General features: G+C 44.2%; 1 protein-coding gene across 1 annotated transcript in view; it reads left to right on the top strand.

The window, feature by feature from the left end:
* The first annotated feature begins 5,180 nt into the window (after nt 1–5,180).
* The window catches only part of PDGFRL (platelet derived growth factor receptor like), a 38,265-nt gene continuing 22,276 nt past the window's right edge, over nt 5,181–21,169 (top strand). Inside the window, exon 1 of the mRNA XM_024759946.1 lies at nt 5,181–5,491. Coding sequence (XP_024615714.1) covers nt 5,181–5,491 — 311 coding nt within the window. The remainder of the gene's footprint in view (nt 5,492–21,169) is intronic.

The following is a 21,169-nucleotide window of genomic DNA, read 5'->3' as shown; positions in this document are numbered from 1 at the left end:
GAAAAAAAAAAAAAAAAAAGAAAGGGCATCTAGAGTTCAGTGTGGACACGTCCAATTTGAGATGCCCACTAGCCTTCCAAGTGACACTGAGTAAGCGACAGAATATTCAGATCTGGATTTAGAGGCAAAGTGAGGACAGGAACAAGGCAGCTCTCAGCGTATAAATGCCATTAGTGCCAAAGGGACTGGTGAGGCCACTTAGAGACTGAGGAGTTGCAAGGATTCAGCCCTTTGGACTCGGGCAGGAAAGGAAGATGAGGAAGGCTGCCTAACGGACCGAGAACCAAGACAGTGCCATGTCCTGGAAGCCAAGCGAATAAAGTGTTTCAAGAGAGAGTGGTCATTTTGCAGTGTATATAAATATGGGATCATTACGTTGTTCACCTGAAAGTAATATGTTAGTTGCGCTGTCAGTTACATCTGAAAAGAAAGCGCCAGGAACTGCGTTCTGATGGATGCTTAGAAAAAAAAAGTATCAATCTAAGGTCTTTATCCTGAAATAGAAGTATCTAATCTTAGAAGTTGCTCTCATAAGAAAATGATACTTTAAGCAATGATATTAAGGGTATTTTGGAGTGGGGTTCCAGAACGGGTAGGGAAAAGAGGCTCTCATCATTCTACATTTTTACCTCCCTACTGTCATTGCTTTCTCAACTTCTCGTATTTGTTCTTGGAAAAGTATATGTGTTCCTATGGGGTGTTTCATGAGGAATGGAAAAACGAGAGTGGGGTGTCCCAGTTTATACAACTGGTTAGGGGAACCCCTGAGCTACCCAGCAAATTTATAGTGTGGATATTTAGATGCTGCTCTCAGGTCAGACCTTTCCCCTTAACTGCCCATGGAGAGAAAGAAGCGAACCGCTTCAGGTCTTTGATGTGGATGGCTGTGTTTACAGGGAATCCGCATCTAAGCAGCTGTCAGTGATTCTTCTAAAGAATTTATTTTCTCCTCCCACACAGTCTGATAGAATTAGAGAGGTTAATAGTCAGGTCATCTGTATTGAATAAGCATTGATTGCAATCAACCCTCAGCTGATGCTGAAGAATTACAGTCCTTTGCCCTATGTACTTCTGGATGTGCAGCATTTACTCATTCATTTTGGAGATGTTTTTTGACCAGCATCTCTTCACTTGGGGATTGTAATGTATGCCTTGGAAAAGCATCTCCAGCCCTTCCAGGAAGGTTGTGCCCTCATCCCGGGCATCAAGTTCTGTTTGACTTGGAACTCCTTGTCAAAGCCCACGACCTACCAAACAAAGAAACCTCTTAGATAATGGTGCTGTGCCTGAGATTCATGCAGATAAAGTGAAAATGCTGATCTTGAGTGAATTGAAAGCAACAAGACGAACCAGAAGAGACGCTAGATCTGGTTTTTCACTGCCGCCTTAGTAACCTTGGGTGAGCTACTTGGCATCTGTGGTCTCAGTTTTTCACCTGTAAATTAGGAAAAATAATGAGCTGCTTTACCTCCATCACAAGTTTATCATGGAGATCACCCTGAGACATTACGAGACAACCACGAAACAAGCAGCGCCTCGCTTGCGCTTACTTACCGTGGGTCAGACACTGGTCTCAGCATCTTAAACATATTAACTCGTTTAATCCCCACAGCAATCCATGAGAGAGTCATTATTGCCATATTATTCTCAATCTACAGATGAGGAAAGTAAGAGAGAGGGTAACTTCCCAAGGTCACACAGTAAGTCAACAATGACTTCAGCACCTAAAGTCTGTAATGACATTTAATGGTTTGTGACTTCTGTCATGTATTTCTCTAAAATGTACTGGGCCGTAATCTCAAAAATGCGATGGTGATGGACTTTCACTTTTGTATATCTACATTGTGAATGCTTAAATTTTTTAGGCCTTTGGAAAATAACTAATTTACTTAGTTAGCCTGAAGAGTCATTCTTTGAAAAAGATAGACATGGGATTGCGGAGTCGCTCAGTCCTAGGACTTGTCCGTGGGACCACTGGTCCGGCTCCTTGGACTGTGTGTCGCCACTGTCAAACCATGGACCAGTTCCATGGCCAGGCCGCTGGACCGACTGATGGGCCTATTTGGTCAAAAAGTCAAATGATTTTTCAGAGATGATAACACATATTTGAAGGCGTAACATCCATAACTAGTTAATCGAGTATTGCTGAGTAGCATCGCCACATGGGGTCTGAGAGCTTAGAATCAGGGAAGCTGCATGGGCTGCCTAAATTCCCTAGGATTTACAAACAGTTGTTGTCATTTCCAATAGCTTGAATTCCTGTTCATGATGAAGAAAAAACACCAAATTAGACATCAATCCAGAGGTCCATGACTCTCACAGGCATAGTTTTTTGTTGTTGTTGCGGTACGTGTGCCTCTCACTGCTGTGGCCTCTCCCGTTGCGGAGCACAGGCTTCGGACGCGCAGGCTCAGCGGCCATGGCTCACGGGCCCAGCCGCTCCGCGGCATGTGGGATCTTCCCGGACCGGGGCCCGAACCCGTGTCCCCTGCATCGGCAGGCGGACTCTCAACCACTGCACCACCAGGGAAGCCCTCACAGGCATAGTTTGACCGAAATGCTTGCAGGGCACAGATGCCTTGGACAGCATCATGGTAAGCTTTTAATTTCTGCCTTAAGAAAAAGACAGTGACTTTTACCTATTGTAGCAGTGAGGCTTATGCTTCACAATTGATGTTGCTGGATTAGAATATTTCTGTGGGTCTAATATGTTCCCAACGATTGCAGTGCTTTTCCTTCTGGGAGGTTGTGGAAATGTGTGCATGGGCCCCCCTTCCCACCCCCATCTGTCATTAGAACCCTGGGTATAAATAAACCAAATGTGCAGGGTCTGGGGAAGTCTTGACAAACAGCAGGTATTGGGACTCGCCTTGAAGACTAGGGCTCAAGGGCACAGTCCCGCTCCCCGGAAGGACTGAGAAAGCTCGGCAGGGCCCGTGACCCAGAGGAACCAGAGTAGAGGAAGGGTGGGAGATAAGAAGAGACACAGGGACTTCCCTGGTGGCGCAGTGGTTGGGAGTACGCCTGCCGATGCAGGGGACACGGGTTCGTGCCCTGGTCCGGGAAGATCCCACATGCCGCGGAGCGGCTGGGCCTGTGAGCCATGGCCGCTGAGCCTGCGTGTCCGGAGCCTGTGCTCCGCAATGGGAGAGGCCACAGCAGTGAGGGGCCCGCGTACTGCAAAAAAAAAAAAAAAGAAGAGACTCAGACCCCGGGAAAGGAGAGGTCACAGATGGACCTGGAGTCATGGAAAGGCTCGTGGGCTCAGGCGCGACGCAGCCACACCCAAAGAAGGCCACGAGCCAAGGACTTGGTGTTGATACTGAGCTCACAGTGGGGTTGGTTCCAGAGTCTGGGCAGGGCTGAACCAAGAGTGGAGGCCAAATGGCTCCTGTTTCAAAGGGCAACACTCCAAAGAAGCCAAGTTCATCATTACACAGTTGAGTCCACGTCAGCTGAGTTTTGGGACAAATCCTCAGACTATGGCTCCATGAGACGCTCACCAACTGCACACACACCATGTGAACAGCCCAGATCAGGACAGAACGGTCCTGGCAGCCCCTCTCCTGTCCCCTCCTGATCATCCCCAACCCTCGTAGGAAAGCCACCGCCTGACTCCTCACCTCAGAGATTCAGACCTGAAGTTTCTAAAAAATCAAGTTTCTAACATTTATAAATCCGGAAACCTGCATTTCCGCCATCCTGGGAGAAATCAGATCCTGGAACCCTGGACACTCGCTCCCTCCAGGCAGCTGTCCCTTCGGGAGGGCGTGGCCTCTCCAGGCCCACCTGGCTCACCTCATTTTGTCACCAGCCTGGTCTGCTGGTGTAAGAGCTTGCAACACTTGCCTTTTTCTGTCTCTTGATCCCAATTTCAGTGTCTTCTGTACTCTTGACCACTCGAGCCCTTTATACACCAAGGTAACATTAGGTAAATAAATACGAACATCAAAGAGGGAAAAGAATTTTCTCCTGATTTATCACATTTCCCCGTTTTATACAAATGCCCTGTAATTCCCTCAACTGGCCAAGGTTTGTGTAGTTATCTGTTCAAAATATCTACAGGCTGTTGATCCTCATGTAGTGAAATGGGGGTCAGGAGACCTGAGTTTTACTTTCACATCCTGTCGCTAGCCAGCTTTCTGCAGTTTAACTTTTAAGGCCTCCTGGATTATTTTTTAAAATGTATAACATGAGGACCTTAAATGGTCTCTCAGGATCTTGTAAGTTTGGACGTTTTATAATTCTGTGGGCTTATAGCAAGGTCACCTTGGAGATGATGCAGACAGTGGAGCAGATGAATTGCCAAGTCTCCTTCTCTTTGCTGGGTGGATACAGCATATGGCCATGCGGGCTGCGTGGACAGCTGAGATTTCTGGAACCCAGAGGTATTCCAAGGGCAGGGCAGCATTATCTGTAAAGAAGGGAAAAACAGCAGTAAGAAACTGGACTTAAAGGTCATCAGTTCTTACCACCATTTGCCAGCAATTCTCAACAATGTTGGTGATGAAATACTCCTCCCCCCAGTGTATTTTGTTGGCTAAATTCTAAACCTTTGCTAAAGTTGCCATTGAGTTTTAATAATGTATATGTATGCTTTAAATGAACACAGGGTTAGTACTTATTTCTTACTAAGCCTCGTATCCTCCATGGATGTTGTCCGCCCTGAAACACACACAGGCACCACAGTACGTACTCATTTGGGAGAAAGTTTGTGATGGTTTGAAATCTTCATCTTCTGAGTGTGCTTTCAGTGTAGTCTGTGTCTCCACTCCCTGGAGACTACATATTCCTGGGTTTAAACAATTGGTTCAAAATGAACAATGACAGCACTGAGATGGCAAGGACCAGAAACAGACCTTGAGAGGCTTCAGGTCCACCATTCTGGGTACCACCTTAGAGCTGGTGAGACTGAGTGTGAACCACAAGAAAAAGTTGTTTTGTTTGCGAAGTGCGAATGTTAGTTCATACGTGAGATGTTTTGCTGAGTTTGAACAAAATCTTGGAAGCTGAAATTGATTCCCTTACTAATTGGTTGAAAACTAAAGAATGAACCAAGAAAATAATGATTATTCCTGAAAATAACTTTGACATAGGAGGAGAGGGATATTAAAAACGATCTGTTTCAGGGGTTGAAGACTCTGGGTATGTTAACCACCAAAGTCCATTGTTCTCTCCTCATGTTTGTACCAGTTACGGGTCAACATCCCCCCAAGAACAAGCATCCAAAGGAGCCTGGAGAGAACAGAATCAAGCCTACCAACAAAAAGGTGAAACCCAAAATTCCTAAAATAAAGGACAGGGACTCCGCTGACTCAACACCAAAGACACAGTCTATAATGATGCAAATGATAGATAAAGGTCGCTTTCAGAAACCCGCTGCAACCCTGAGTCTGATGGCAGGGCAAACTCTAGAGCTTCGATGTAAAGGGAATAAGATCAGATGGAGCTATCCCGCATACCTTGACACCTTTAAGGACACCCGCCTCAGGTAAGCCTTTTCTTTTACTTGTGTTGGCTCAAGGATTTGGCTTCATACCTTTGCTTAATATCACATTGTGTCTGACATCTACCATTTTACTCTAGCAGATTATAAAAATGGAAGCTCATTGAGCAAAAGCCATTGGTTTTATTGCTTCACCCAGTTAAAAAAAATTATTGCAAATCCTACCAACATTGTTTAAATAGTGAACTGTTAAAGGAAGCCGTATGACAGCCGTAATTAAAACTGTGATGTATAGAGGTAGAGATTTAAGAATTCATACTGTAAAAAATAATGGACTCAATGCTTTGTCATTTTTTAAGTAATTGTAATGAAAACTGACTAATGGGAGATTCCTATGAGCAAGTTGACCAGAGGTGAATTGCTTTTGACCAATTCAACTTCTTCTGATTTATTTTTACTTTTCCAAGTATATGGCTTTTATATTCAGAGGCATCCGTTGGTAAGAAGGCTAAAGATTTCTCATGTTTGAATGAGTACCTTCAGGGAAAGTGGTTAAGATGATGATGATGAAAACTATGAAAGGCAAGGAAGCAGAGCATGTTTTAGCGGGTGCCAGAAAGGGCCTATGGCGTTAGGGGGGTGTTTTCCTGCGTATCTTTGGGGAAGCCCCCAAACTCCCTCCCTCAGTTTCCTCTGGCAAAGAATGAAGGGGATTGGTCTGTGTGCTTCCTAAGTTTCTTTCTAGACCTTTCTTCATATGAAAGGTCAGGATATTCTTCATATGATTCAGGATAGAGAAACAGTGGAGATCGTCTGTTTGGGATGATTGGAATGGGGAGAAGAAAGAATGTGGATCTCAGGCATCCATCCCAAATGCTGCATGTTCAAAAGAGATTCATATTTCCACACACACTCTACCTACTTGGGTCTTCGTCTCCCTCAAGGACACCACCATCCACTCAGCTGCTCAGCCTGGAAACCGGGGAGCATCCTTGCCTCTTCCTCTCTCCCTCACTCCCCACAGCCAATCAGTCACCAAGTTCGGTCACTTCAATTTCCCTTCCTTCCTTCCTTTTTTATTGAAGTAGAGTTGACTTACAGTGTTGTACCAGTCTCTGCTGTACAGCAAAGTGACTCAGTTACACACAGAGACATTCTTTTTAAAAACTCTTTTCCATTATGGTTTATCCCAAGAGATTGGATATAGTTTCCTGTGCTATACAGTCGGACCTTGTTGTTTATCCATTCTAAATGTAATAGTTTGCACCTACCAACCCCAAACTCCCAGTCCATCCCTCTCTCTCCACCCTCCCTGTTGGCAACCCTAAGTTTGATCTCTATGTCTGTGAGTCTGTTTTGTAGATAGGTTCATTTGTGCCATATCCACATATAAGTGATATCACATGGTATTTGTCTTTCTCTTTCTGACTCACTTCACTTAGTATGATGATCTCTAGTTGCATCCATGTTGCTACAAATGGCATTATTTCATTTTTTATGGCTGAGTAGTATTCCATTGTATGTATGTACCACATTTTCTTTATCCATTCATCTGTCGATAAGCATTTAGGTTGTTTCCATGTTTTGACTATTGTGAATAGTGCTGCTATGACCATAGGGGTGCATGTATCTTTTTGAATTGTAGTTTTGTCCAGGTACATGCCCTGGAGTGGGATTGCTGGGTCCTATGGTAATTCTATTTTTAGTTTTCTGAGGAACCTCCATACTGTTTTCCATAGTGGCTGCACCAACTTACACTCCCACCAACAGTGTAGGAGGGTTCCCTTTTCTCCACATACCCTCCAGCATTTGTTATTTGTAGACTTTTTAATGACAGCCATTCTGACCGGTGTGAGGTGATATCCCATTGTAGTTTTTTTTTTTTAACATCTTTATTGGAGTATAATTGCTTTACAACGGTGTTGTTAGTTTCTGCTTTATAACAAAGTGAATCAGCTATACATATACACATATCCCCATATCTCCTCCCTCTTGTGTCTCCCTCCCACCCTCCCTATCCCACCCCTCTAGGTGGTCAAAAAGCACCGAGCTGATCTCCCTGTGCTATGCGGCTGCTTCCCGCTAGCTATCTATTTTACATTTGGTAGTATATATAAGTTCATGCCCATTGTAGTTTTGATTTGCATTTCCCTAATAATTAGTGATGTTGAGCATCTTTTCATGTGCCTACTGGCCATGAGAAATGGCTACTGTCTTCTGCTCATTTTTCAATTGGGTTGTTTGGTTTTTTGCTGTTGAGTTGTGTGACCTGCTTGTATATTTTGGAGATTAAGCCCTTGTCAGTCACATCACTTGCAAATATTTTCTTCCACTCCATAGGTTGGCTTTTCTTTCTTTCTTTCTTTTTTTAATGATTTCCTTTGCTGTACAAAAGCTCATAAGTTTGATTAGGTCCCATTTGTTTCTTTTTCTTTTTATTTCTATTGCCTTGGGAGGCTGACCTAAGAAAACATTTGTACAATTTATATCAGAGAATGTTTTGCCTATGCTCTCTTCTAGGAGTTTTATGGTGCCATCTTATGTTTAAGTGTTTATGCATTTTGAGTTTATTTTTCTGCATGGTGTGAAGGTGTGTTCTAACTTAATTGATATACATGCAGCTGTCCAACCTTCCCAGCACTACTTACTGAAGAGACTATCTTTTTCCCATTTTATACTCTTACCTCCTTTGCTGAAGATTAATTGACCATACGTGTGTGGGTTTTTTTCTGGGCTCTCTATTCTTTTCCATTGATCTGTATGTCTGTTTTTGTACCAATATCACACTGTTTTGATTACTGTAGATTTGGAGTATTGTCTGAAGTCTGGGAGACTTATGCCTCCTGCTTTGTTTTTTCCCTTAGGATTGTTTTGTCAATTCTGGATCTTTTATGGTTCCATATAAATTTTTGGATTATTCTAGTTCTGTGAAAAATGCATGGGTAATTTGATGGGGATCGCATTAAATCTGTAGATTGCTTTGTGTAGTGTTCCTATTTTAACAATATCAATTCTTCCAATCCAAGAGAATGGGATATCTTTCCATTTCTTTGAATCCTCTTTAATTTCTTTTATTAATGTCTTATAGTTCTCAGTCTTTCACCTCCTTGGTCAGGTTAATTCCTAGGTATTTTATTTTTGTGTGTGTGTGATTTTAAAAGGTATTGTTTTTTTACATTCCCTTTCTGATATTTCATAGTGTAAAGAAATGCAACCGATTTCCGAATGTTAATCTTGTATCCTGATACTTCGCTGAATTCATTTATTAGGTCTAGCAGTTTTTGTGTGGAGTCCTTAGGGTTTTCTGTGTATAGTATCATGTCATCTGCATGTGGTGACAATTTTACCTCTTCCCTTTCAATTTGGATAGCTTTTTTTCTTTTTCTTGTCTGATTGCTGTGTTGAATAGAAGTGGTGAGAGTGGGCATCCTTGTCTTGTTCCAGATTTTAGCAGGAAGGCTTTCAGCTTTTCACCATTGAGTATTATATTGGCTGTGGGTTTGTCATAAATGGCTTTTATTATGTTGCGGTATGCTCCCTCTATACCCACTGTGGTGTGAGATTTTTTTTTTTATTAAGGATAGATGTTGGGGCTTCCCTGGTGGTGCAGTGGTTGAGAGTCCGCCTGCCGACGTAGGGGACATGGGTTCGTGCCCTGGTCCAGGAAGATCCCACATGCCGTGGAGCAGCTAGGCCCATGAGCCATGGCCACTGAGCCTGCGCGTCCAGAGCCTGTGTTCCACAATGGGAGAGGCCACAACAGTGAGAGGCCTGCGTACTGCAAAAAAAAAAAGTTGAATTTTGTCAAATGGTTTTTCTGCATCTGTTGAGACGATCGTGTGGTTTTTGACTTTTCTTTTGTTAATATGGTGTATTCCATCGATTGATTTGTGTATGTTGAACCATCCTTGTGAACTTGGGATGAATCCCACTTGGTTGTGATGTATGATCTTTTCTATGTGTTGTTGGATTTGATTTGCTAATATTTTGTTGAGAATTTTTGCATCTATATTCATCAAAGATATTGACCTGTAATTTTCTTTTTTGGTGGTATCTTTATCTGGTTTTGGTATCAGGGTGGTGATGTTTTCATAAAATGTCTTTGGGAGTGTTCCATCCTCTTCAGTCTTTTGGAAGAGTTTGAGAAGAATTGGGATAAGTTCTTTGTATTTGTGTGTGTGTGTATTTTTTGTAGAATTCACCTGTGAAGCCATCTAGTCCTGGACTTTTGTATGTAGGGAGTTTTTTTTTTTTATTATTACACATTCCATTTCACTTACAGTGATTGCTCTGTTCAAGTTATCTATTTCTTTTTTTTTTTATTTTTTAAACATCTTTATTGGGGTATAATTGCTTTACAATGGTGTGTTAGTTTCTGCTTTATAACAAAGTGAATCAGCTATACATATACATATGATCCCATATGTCTTCCCTCTTGCGTCTCCCTCCCTCCCACTCTCCCCATCCCACCCTTCCAGGCTGTCACAAAGCACCGAGCTAATATCCCTGTGCCTTGCGGCTGCTTCCCCCCAGCTATCTACCTTACTACGTTTGTTAGTGTGTATATGTCCATGACTCTCTCTCGCCCTGTCAAAACTCACCCTTCCCCCTCCCCATATCCTCAAGTCCGTTTTCCAGTAGGTCTGCGTCTTTATTCCTATCTTACCCCTAGGTTCTTCATGACATTTTTTTCCCTTAAATTCCATATATATATGTGTTAGCATACGGTATTTGTCTTTTTCTTTCTGACTTACTTCACTCTGTATGACAGACTCTAGGTCTATCCATCTCATTACAAATAGCTCAATTTCATTTCTTTTTAAGGCTGAGTAATATTCCATTGTGTATATGTGCCACATCTTCTTTATCCATTCATCCGATGATGGGCGCTTAGGTTGTTTCCATGTCCTGGCTATTGTAAATAGAGCTGCAATGAACATTTTGGTACATGACTCTTTTTGAATTTTGGTTTTCTCAGGGTATATGCCAAGTAGTGGGATTGCTGGGTCATATGGTAATTCTATTCTATTTCTTCTTGATTAAATTTTGGTGGGCTGTATATTTCTAGGAAGTTGTCCATTTCTTCTAGGTTGTCAAATTTGTTGGCATATAATTGTTCGTCGTATTCTCTTAAGGTTTTTTGTATTTCTGCAGTATCGGTTGAGATTTCTCCTTTTTCATTTCTGATTTTGTTTATTTGGGTTCTCTCTCTTTTATTCTTGGTGAGCCTGGCCAGAGGTTTGTCAATTTTGTTTATTACCCTTTCAAAAAACCAGCTCTTATTTTTATTGATTTTTTTCTATTTTTTAATCTCTATTTTGTTTATTTCCTCCCTGCTCTTTATTATTTCTTTCCTTCTGCTGACTTTAGGTTTTGTTTGTTCTTTTTCTAACTCTTTTAAGTAGTAGTTTAGGTTGTTTATTTGAGATTTTTCTTGTTTTTTGAAGGCCTGTATCACTGTGAACTTCCCTCTAAGAACTGCTTTTGCTGCATCCGTAGATTTTTTAAAGATTTATTTCATTATTTAATTTATTTATTTTTGGCTGTGCTGGGTCTTAGTTGTGGCACACGAGATCTTTCATTGAGGTTTGAGGGCTCTTCGTTGCAGCATGTGGGCTTCTCTCTAGTTGTGGCATGCAGGTTTTTCTCTTCTCTAGTTGTGGCAAGCAGGCTCCAGGGCATGTGGGCTCTGTAGTTGTGGCATGCAGGTTCCAGAGTGCATGGGCTCTGTAGTTTGTGGCACATGGGCTCTCTAGTTGAGGCGTGTGAGCTCAGTAGTTGTGGCACGTGGGCTTAGTTGCCCCGCGGCATGTGGGATCTTAGTTCCCTGACCAGGGATTGAACCTGCATCCCCTGCACTGTAAGGCGGATTCTTTATCACTGGACCACCAAGGAAGTCCCATGTCTCAAGGTATTTTTTAATTTCCTTTTTGATTTCCTTGTTGACCCATTGGTTTTTTAGTAGCATGCTGTTTAGCCTCCAGGTAATCGTTTCTTTCTCATTTATTTTCCTGTTGTTGATTTCTAGTTTCATGCCATTGTGGTCAGAGAAGATACTTGAAATACTTCAACTTTCTTAAGAGCCATAAACCTGTCCTCTTTCCATCGCTGGTGTTGCTACGCCAGTCCCAGGCACGTTACCCCTCATCACCACCAGTACTGCAGTAACCACACCCAGGCTTGTCCTCCTCCATCCTTCTCAGTGAAGCTAGAGTGACACTTAAAAAATGCAGGTCTGGTCTACCCTGGTGGCGCAGTGGTTGAGAGTCTGCCTGCCGATGCGGGGGACGTGGGTTCGTGCCCCGGTCCAGGAGGACCCCACATGCCGTGGAGCAGCTGGGCCTGTGAGCCATGGCCGCTGAGCCTGCGCATCCGGAGCCTGTGCTCTGCAATGGGAGAGGCCACAACAGTGAGAGGCCCACGTACCGCAAAAAAAAAAAAAAAAAAAAAAAAAAAAAAAATTCAGGTCTGATTGTGTCAATCCCCTGCTTAACACTCAGTGGCTCTCCATTGGTAAGGAAGTTCAACATCCTCACGTGACTCTTTGAGACTCTCCCTGATCACCCCTGGTGTCTAGATTAGTGTGTCTGCTTTCATTGGCCTGGGTTCCTGTGACATCGTCAAATGCACCAAGCTCTTGGAGGCTTTGAACTTGCTGCTTTCGTGGTCTAGACCACTCTGGGCCCCTCTTCACCTGGCTGACTTCAGCCTCAGGGTCACTTTCTCTGGGAAGCTCGTGTCAGGCCTCCCTAGATTTGCATCCACATGGCCCCTGGTGCATCCTTTTTTGAGCACTCTACATACTTGTAACTCCTTTTTTTTTTTTTTTTAATCTGTATTTTTCACCAGGACTTAGATGAATGCTTCACATTTAGCTTTATCTACTGAACAACTATCTTCCCCTTCTCGCTCACACATACCTTCGAGAATAAATAATATGTGCGTATAAGAAATATCTCTCTATCTAACCTCTTGTATTAAGTCCTCTTTCACGTTTTATTCTGAAGACACCTTTCTGGCTTCATGTGACGTGACAGTGTATAGTTTTTTCCTGAAGGGTTATTGGGTTGCATGAGGAGTGGAAGGTGAGAGAATATGATAATTTTTCCCATTTTCATCTCCATACTTGACGTGTGTATGTGTATACATGTGTGTAGCTATTGCTTGGAACAAATCTGGCAAGATTTACTACTGTTATCCTTTTAAATGACTTAATTTACCAAAGTCAAATTTACACACTTTTTTTAAAAAATGAGAATGGAGCTGATTTAAATTATTCTGAACAGTTAGTCTTTGACTTACACAAACAATCCTAAACCTAGATGATTTAGCCCTTGAATATTTCATATTTTCTAGGAGTATTTTCAAAGTTACATTAGCCAAAATCTGTTTGAAAATATCTTAAGGACTCAGAGTGAAGTAAATATGAATCTGAATCAAAGAGAAATATCCTGGAGCTAAAAAAAACAGTTTTGACTTGGCATTAAATAGGATTCATTTCAAAGCACAGTTAGGGCTTTATAAGAAAGTAAAGACAGATGTGGGCCCTAAGGACTTTATGGAAAAATGTGAAAAAACATCTAGTCATAACTCTATATCAGACAACAACAACAAAAATCACAATTTCTTTGACACCAGAGATTCGACTAATTTGTTCTTGACATCTTTCCCGGAATGTGGTGCCTTTGGATAGAGAGGTATTCATCCTGTGTTTTCTTTTCCCGTGGAATGAGTTCTTTCCAGTGTGCTGATGGGCTTCTGAAAGCCTGGTCCTGTTAACCAATCTGGGTAGCTTTCTGGAACTAAGTTCGTATGCTGCCACGTTTGTCCACATGTAATCTTCTGACCAGAAGAGGGAGCATGTTATGGAACAGAGAGGTTAGGCTGAGGCACAGCTAGGTTGGAATCCTAGCCTGCAAAGTAGGTCTTTGACGAATAATTACCCTCGAACCCAGTTTCCTTGTCTGGAATATGGAAATGATATCATCTTTGGTAAATGCTGTCTGGCCGATGGTAAATGTTCAAATGTTCAGTAAATTGAACCTAGGCAATGCATATTACTAGGCAATGCATATTTCTCAAGTACAATAATCCAAGTGATCTTTGGGGACAGTTCATTCTGACCAGGACTCACATAAATCAGGGAATTGTGCACAGCCAACATGGCTTCTGGTATAGAGGATCCGAGAAAGTTTGCACATCCCTTTGCCACTTTCATTTAATTGAGCAATTCTTTGAAATCTGGGCCTGTGTTCCTCTTCTCCCATGAAAGCATAAGCCCGTTGAGGGTAAATACCACATCTGATGGGTTCATCAGATTCCTAGCACCTAGAACGGTGCCGGACATACACCAGAAACCAGGTAATATCGTTTGGTTTCCCCAGGGGCTTAGCATGACAGAGGTCAGTTTCCAGTCATGCTGGAACATTAAGATTGTTACGCTTAGTGCCGATGTGTGTCCTGTATGTGTGCGCTGTCCTGGGTAGGTAACGACAAAGCATGAATATATTTTATAATGAGGGCGCCAAGCCACTGGGATCCAGCCCGGTTACCTCAGGGCATTTGTTGCATGTTGACCTCAGGAGTCATTAGTCAGTTTTCCCCCTCTACCTTCTCCCTCTGTATCCACCCTGCCCGCTCTGTCTTTGCTTCTCTCTTTATCTTAGAATCTAGAACCTGTCATGTCTACTAAACTCTTGAGTGCGTCCTAAGTAGGTTATTTTGCCCTCTGTTTTTCCTTCACTCCCACTTGGAAACTTCCAACCCCAGACAAACCTGTTCACCTCCCTTCCCTTGTCGGCACGTGGCCCCTGAGCACAGCTGGAGGAGACCGCACAGCTGGCCCGACAGGTGCCGTGTGTTTGTGGTCACCTCACACGTGCCTGGCAAAGCTGAATCTGTTTCTCTAGTGAGCTCATGTTTTCTCTCTTCCTAAACCTCTGATCTTCTCCATCTCTCACTTCCAGCTAGTGCGGGTCTCACGCAATTCACTGAGAAATTGGAGCCCTAGAATTGCCTTACTGTCCTCGTCACACTTCCTCCTTCCCTGCACTTACAGTTATAGTGGGGGAAGTCTCTCTCCTCTTGACGAAGGCCAAAGCTGCATCTGTGCCCTGGATCTCATCCTTATATAAGCTTTCCAGGAGCCTGAAGACCTCCGTTATTGCCTCCTTTTTCTGAGTCTTCAACCCCGCTTCTCGAAGAGTTCCTTTGCCTAAGTCTCCAGACGGAGAAGGCCCACCTTGGCCCTCACGTATCCTCTGGCCGCCCACCTCTCTCTTCTTATCTTCGCAGCCAAACCTCGTGGAGGGGCCTCTCTCTACACAACTCTCTCCACTTTCTTCTGCTGTTCACTCTTCAACCGCTCCACCTGACTCCTGTGGAGGACTCCACGTGCATTTTATCACCAAGGTCAAGGTCACTCAATCCAGAGTTCTCCTCGTGGGGCTGGCCCACCATGTCCTTCCAGCAGAAGAGAACGCCCTCCTCTTGGCTTCCTCGGCGCCATATTCTGCCCATTTTCTTTCACCTCACGGGCCCCTCCTTGGGGTTTCCCTCACTGGCTCTGCATCCTCTGTTCTTCCAGACATTCGAAGTTTGTGCTGTGCCTCTTCTTACCACGTGCTGCCAGATCCCCCCATTTATCACAGATTAGATGACATGTTTTCTTCCGAGCTCTGGGTCCCCAACTGCCTGCTCACCTGCCTGGATGTTTCCTGAGCCTTTCTTGAAACATAGCCACCTATGACTGAGCTCCTGGTCTTTCTCCACACCTGGTCATCATCCTGTGTCCTTCAGTTCAGTGAACTGCATGAATTCCATCCGGTTGCCCTTGACCAGAGGCCTAGGAATCACCTTGGACTCTTCCCTTTTACTTCCACATCCAGCCAATTTCCGTGCCCTAATGAGGCTACTGTTTCATTACTTCTGGAATCTCCCCACTTCTTCCCGCCCCAGCAGCATCACCCCCAAGTCTCTCACAGCAAGAGTCACACAACTTGCCTCTGTGTACCCCGTCTTGAACTTGACCTCAGTCTTACGCGTAGCAGTCAGATCTTTCACAGAAGCACATCCGGCCACGTTGCTTTCCTACTTCAAGCCCTTCAGGAGAGCGATTCTGTCGCTCTTAGAATAAAGATGAAACTCCTAACGCGGCCCACAAGCCCGTGCATAATCTGGCCCCTGCTTCCCTCCCCTTTCACTTCACTCTCTTGTTGTCCACACTCCAGGCTCCATGGACTTTTTCTGATCCCCAGTTGTGCAAACTCCTTCCTCCCTGGGGCCTTGGCCCATTTGGGTCCTTCTGCCTGTAATGCACACACTGGATTAGCTGCTCACCAGCCTTCAGATCCAGGCCTGTCACTTCCTCAGGGAGCCTTCCTTGCTCTCAGCCGCTGCCACTAGGCCCCAGTTACACATCCTCACTGGAGCCCTTCTCATCAGTGGTGCAGTTACCATTTCCTTGATCATTTGATTTATGTTTGTGTCCCTTGTGAGGCTGTCAACTTGGCAAAGGCCGTGTCTGTGTATTTGCTGTTGCTTCCCTAGCAGCCAGTTCAGGACCTGGCACCCTGTAACTCCTCCACAAGTATTTCAGTGAGAAAATGGTGTGCGGACGCTGAGCCTAGAGGGAGTGTCAAGTCAGGCCCCTGTGATCGCGAGACCTGCGACTCTGGGAACAAGCTCTGAACTTTAGAGCCGAAAGGGACCTTAGCAGTTATCATGCTTAAGCCTCTCTTTGTATCAAATGAGGAAACGGACAAAGATGATAGACGGCTGGTCCAGAGCAACAAAGTGGGTGGCAGTGTGAGTCTAAACCCTGGCCTCTCGGTTCCCGACGTTGAACTGTTGCCCTGCTCAAGTGCGCCAAGGCACGTCTGGTGGCGGTAGGCACTTAGACTGAAGGACACTCTTGGTTTAATGAAGTAGTAGCTTCAGAGAAGATAAATTTGTCTACGTTTCTTTTTCTTCTTCCCTCCCTCCCTTTCTTCCTTTTTTAGTTCTTTGGATACTAGACTAACACATCTGATTTACAAAGTTAAGATCCAAAACAGAAATGAAAAGGATACACTTTTTCAGAGTGGTGCATTGATTTCTTGCTGGGATAGGTTCAAATTGAAAGTGATTGAAATTTCACATTGATTTAGGATAACTTTTTGGATATCAGAATGTTAAAACATGTTACACTGGGCTATTTAGAAAGGAGAACTCTGTCAGAGAACCACAAATCACGCCTCATCCTAAAAGGTGGACTTTGATCTCCCCAGAGGATGGATGTGTGTTCCTCCGGGTCTCCTATTCTGCAGTGATGCCAGGTCACTGGAAGGTCCACTAGATGGCAGCTTTGAGCTGTGCTACAATTGTCTTCCTTTCACCAGTAAAAGAAACATCTCAAATGTGGACAGATTGGTTAAAATAACTGCACACTTTGTGCTTTCACACAAGTCCTTTCATCCTTTTAGGCAACTCAGCAGTCACAGTTTCAAGTTATATCTTAAACAATAAAGAATTCAATTTTCCAACAAACAAATAAAAAGAGGGGTGGGCATTTGTAATTATATGCCCACGCCGGGATAAATGCATTGGCAGCTCTAAGTCCATCTGAGTTTGAGGAACGTGCTGAAGATTCTGTATTTCCAGGTGCTGAAACTGAATCGGATTTTAATTCCTGACTCAGTGCATCCCAATCACATGTTTTTTTTGAGATCAGAAACAGCAAAGTTTTTTTTTGACGATGGTTGTTACCATTTTGCTGTTTTCTGACTCTTTTGCCTCACCCCTTTCTGCTCTCCTGCTTTTCATCCATCCTCCCACCTCGTCCTCCCTTAATTAATTCTGTTCCTCTCTTCCAACAATTTTTTTTTTTTTGCATCTATGATGTTCAAGGTCCTGTGCTAGGCAGAAGCTGGAGACATGGTAGTGAGCAAGCTAGATACAACCGCTATACCCACAGAGCTTTTACTTCTATGAGAAGACAGACTATTGAATAAGCAATTTTAATATGCAGCTGTGTGAGTGCCTTGCTAGCAGAAGTACAGGATCCAGGAGGAAAAAACTCAGGCTGATATGTGAGAGCTGAGAGTTAACCAGGTCACGAAAGGGCTGGGAAAGGAATATCAGAAAGTTGCAGAAGGAGGGACCAGCACAAGTAGCTTCCTCTAGCTGAGAAAGAGTACAGCCCCTGGAGCACTGAGGGTGTGCAGTGGGGAAACAGGGTAGCCCTGGGCAGGGGAGGAGAAAGGAGGTGAGCAAGGAGAGTGGATGCTGGAAGGAGTCTGGCCAGGGAGGGCCTTGTCAGCCACACTGAGGGATTCAGTGTGAAATCTAAGGGCACTTGTGAGCCGTTGACTTAAAGCCTTTGTAAATGACACACTTAGAAAGTACAGAGGGCTGTACTGCACAGTGTGAGGGCTGCTACTCTGTCCTCACTGTCTTTAGGAAAAGACAGCATCACTTCCCAGCCTCAGGTGGACCCAGTCTCCCTCCAAACACCCTGTACCTGTTTTCCACAAACTGGGGTCTACAGACATATCCTTGGACCTAACATTTTTTCACCACATATACATATTTTTTCATTTTGTTGATAGCATAAAAAACATTCATAGAAGAATGTTCTGGGCTATATGATCCAACCTCTGGTTGAGCGATCAACACCATCCATTTCCATCTTCTCTGGAAACATTTTGCTTCTTCAGTCTCAGCAAAACACACTCGCAGAGTTTAGAGCAGGGGAATTCTTGGCGCAATATGGAGCCAAGGAAGAAAAGAAGAAGCAACTTAGGGGCCTGGATGATGGCTGAAGTATAAATCAGTGCTGGGTAAGAACAGGGGGGGCGCTGGAGATTTAAGCTAGACAGTTAGCCATGTCACAGCAGTGAAGACAAGCTGGCTGATGTGCTCATAAAGAAAGCCCGGGCTGCTCTCTGGAAAATCAGGTCCAGGCATCGTCTTTCAGGATGTTTCTGTGGTGTCTGGTCAGATGTTAGCATTTCTCAATCAAGAGCTGGAAGTTCGGAGGAGTGGACGGAGTACAGGAGATCTCTTTGATGGCTGGTTCCTCTGAAAACAATAAATAGCTTCTAGAGAGAAGGGAGGGCATCTGGGTGTCCGTTTGGCCGCAGTTGGCAATGGTTTATCCACCCACAGACAACACAAAGGGAGGGTGGGCCGAGGAAGCAGACAGTGGGCTCCGGGCCAGTCTAATCCTGCCTCCGGGAGGGGTGGTCTGGGGGCACTTCAAAAGAAAAAGAGAACGATGTTAGCAAGTGTTTGTAAACAGAAAAATCCCACTGTCAAGAAAGAATCTGCACAGACTTTGGTAAATATTGTCCTTCGTACTCTGGTGCTGTACTAAGGAAGAGGTCTTTATTTTTTCCCTTCAATTTATTTTATTTTAGTTTGGCTTTTCCTTCAATTTATTTAATTTTATTATTCGACGTTTGCCAAACATAATCTGATGTTTGTTTGGTGAACACGGACTCTACCATTTTAACCCTTTTTAAGTGCAGTTCAGTGGCAGGTACATTCATATTGCTGGGCAGGTGTCTTTTTAATTCAAACTCACTTTCCTTCAAAGCTCGTTTCACTTCATTTTCTGAGCAGGACAGACAAAGATGATGAGGTTCCATGAAAATCTTGGCACCCTCCCTTTGCTTTCCTACTTACCTGGAGGTGCCCTTTGGGTCCAGTTTGCTGTGGGAGATTGAAAGTCTACCCTGATACTTACTTTCAGATGGATGTCTACCCCCAGAAAACAGTCGGGTTCAAAATAAATGACTTATCCTGCCCTGAAGGTAGAGCCCTCTCTTCCCAGACTCAGTGGCACCAGCGCCAGGCACGGCAACATCACCCCAGAGATGGATTTGTGGGCGTGGCAGGATGCAAGACGTCTCCAGGCGTACTAGATGTTCCGACAGTGTTCAGGTTGCAGAAAAACACGGCCTGTTCCATTCAGACATGAGTGGTGGGAAGGGGAGCAATAACAGAACCAGCCTCGTAGTTGTCAGGATAGAATGAGGTCATGCAAGTAAAGCATTGGCACACGCGTTAAGCCATCTCTATAAAGGCGAGTTATTTTTATTCACAAGATTGTACCCAAAGGAGGCGAGTCACAAGAAAACAGCCAGGTTTTCAGGAAGTTCGTTTTTAAAAATTGTTTCAGACACGTATTTCAATCTCATACAAACTCTAGACGTCCGTGATGCCATGGAGTGCGTACTCATATCCAGACGTACGGTCCTGTGATACTCCAGCTGTCCTCAGTCTACGAGTCATCAAGGTGGGGAAATGGGTTGAAGTGCATTATTCAGTTTGGGGAGGGAAATGTTTTCTGATCTTATTTTAAAAGACACCAAAACGTTCAATTTCTTGAGCCTTCTGGTGAAGTCCAGGTTTGCTTATCCCAGATGTGCTTCACTGCAGTGAAATACAGTACGATGGTGATCGTAAAGTCAAGTTAACGCGTCAAACCGAAGACGCTACAGGAAGACCACAAATTGTATGTCATTGGTAATTTTGGAGACTGTTGCAAAATGCAACATTGTTTACAGTATACCATGAAGTGATTGCATGTATTTTACGAGTGAACCCTGCCTTAAAAAATGTGTCTAGATGTGAGTGAGGTTTAGGATTTAATGCGCAAAAGTGAAGATGGAAGTTGCCGTAGCATGATAATTTTCTGCCAAGTATCTAAATAGGCAAACTGTAAATAAAACCATTTTGTGAGGTATGTCAGAGGAGGAAGCAAGCAAAGAGGAATAAAGGATAAGCTATGGGAACTTTTATGTCCCCTGGTATACATGGTATACAGCTGTAGAGAATGGTACTTTATAAGGAAAAGAAAAAAAAACAGCAAAACTAAGATGTCAGAGCTTGGCCTCTAGTCTCTGGCTTGGCTGCTTTAGCAGAGACATCCACCCACAGAGGCAGGCGTGAAGTTGCTGCCCTTGGGAATCTGCCCCGTACATCCCATCCCACGTTCCCGACCTGTTCCCTCTGCCCTGGGGCCTCAGGATCCTGCTATCTCCTCTTGTTTGGTGCTTTAGTGATCAGATCCTCTGTTCAGACTGCCTTTTGTGCTGGATCCTAATTTTGCCCTGAACTCTGCCTTTCAGAGCACGTGCTACTTTACTGCCGAAGCCCGGCTCCTAACCCCACCCACCGCTTAGCGCTCAGCTTCCATCCGGTGGCCCACCTGCCGCAGAGGGGAGATCACACAGCGCAAGCTCACCCTTCCCTGTAACAACCCTGCTCTTCTTTACGAACTTGACTTAGTCACTAGGACAAGGCAGGGGTGATGGACCCTGGGTACCAAGCAAAGTTGATACAAGAGAGAACATGCTCTCATGCACTTCGTTTACAGAGGGGGCTCACAGAATAGCTTGTGATGTGGCATCGGCTGGTGGGCGTCGTGGAGGAAGAGGTTGAGGACAGGAAGTGTCCGTATAAAAGCAGAAGGGGTGACTGCACGGTGTGTCAGAGCTTGAGAGTAATAGGCGGAGTTATAGTTAGACTAATTTATACATAAAGACAGTCCACTAAGTCAGGAAGGTATATGTGAGAAGAAAACCAGAAGTGGCCCTGACCACAAGCAGCTTATGAACTCGTGGAATAAATGACATACATCCCAGACCCAGTTACAGCCTGTGGTCCAGTGTGAGTGTGCGGGGCCCATGGGAGGAGAGAAGGCAGCTGACAGCACGGGCTGGACAGGCAGGTTGAAGC

Source organism: Neophocaena asiaeorientalis, unplaced genomic scaffold, assembly GCF_003031525.2.
Source record: "Neophocaena asiaeorientalis asiaeorientalis breed wild unplaced genomic scaffold, Neophocaena_asiaeorientalis_V1.1 scaffold521, whole genome shotgun sequence".
Classification (NCBI taxonomy): domain Eukaryota; kingdom Metazoa; phylum Chordata; class Mammalia; order Artiodactyla; family Phocoenidae; genus Neophocaena; species Neophocaena asiaeorientalis.
The sequence above is the reverse complement of the archived record's forward strand: the minus strand, read 5'-3'. Positions and strand labels throughout refer to the sequence as shown.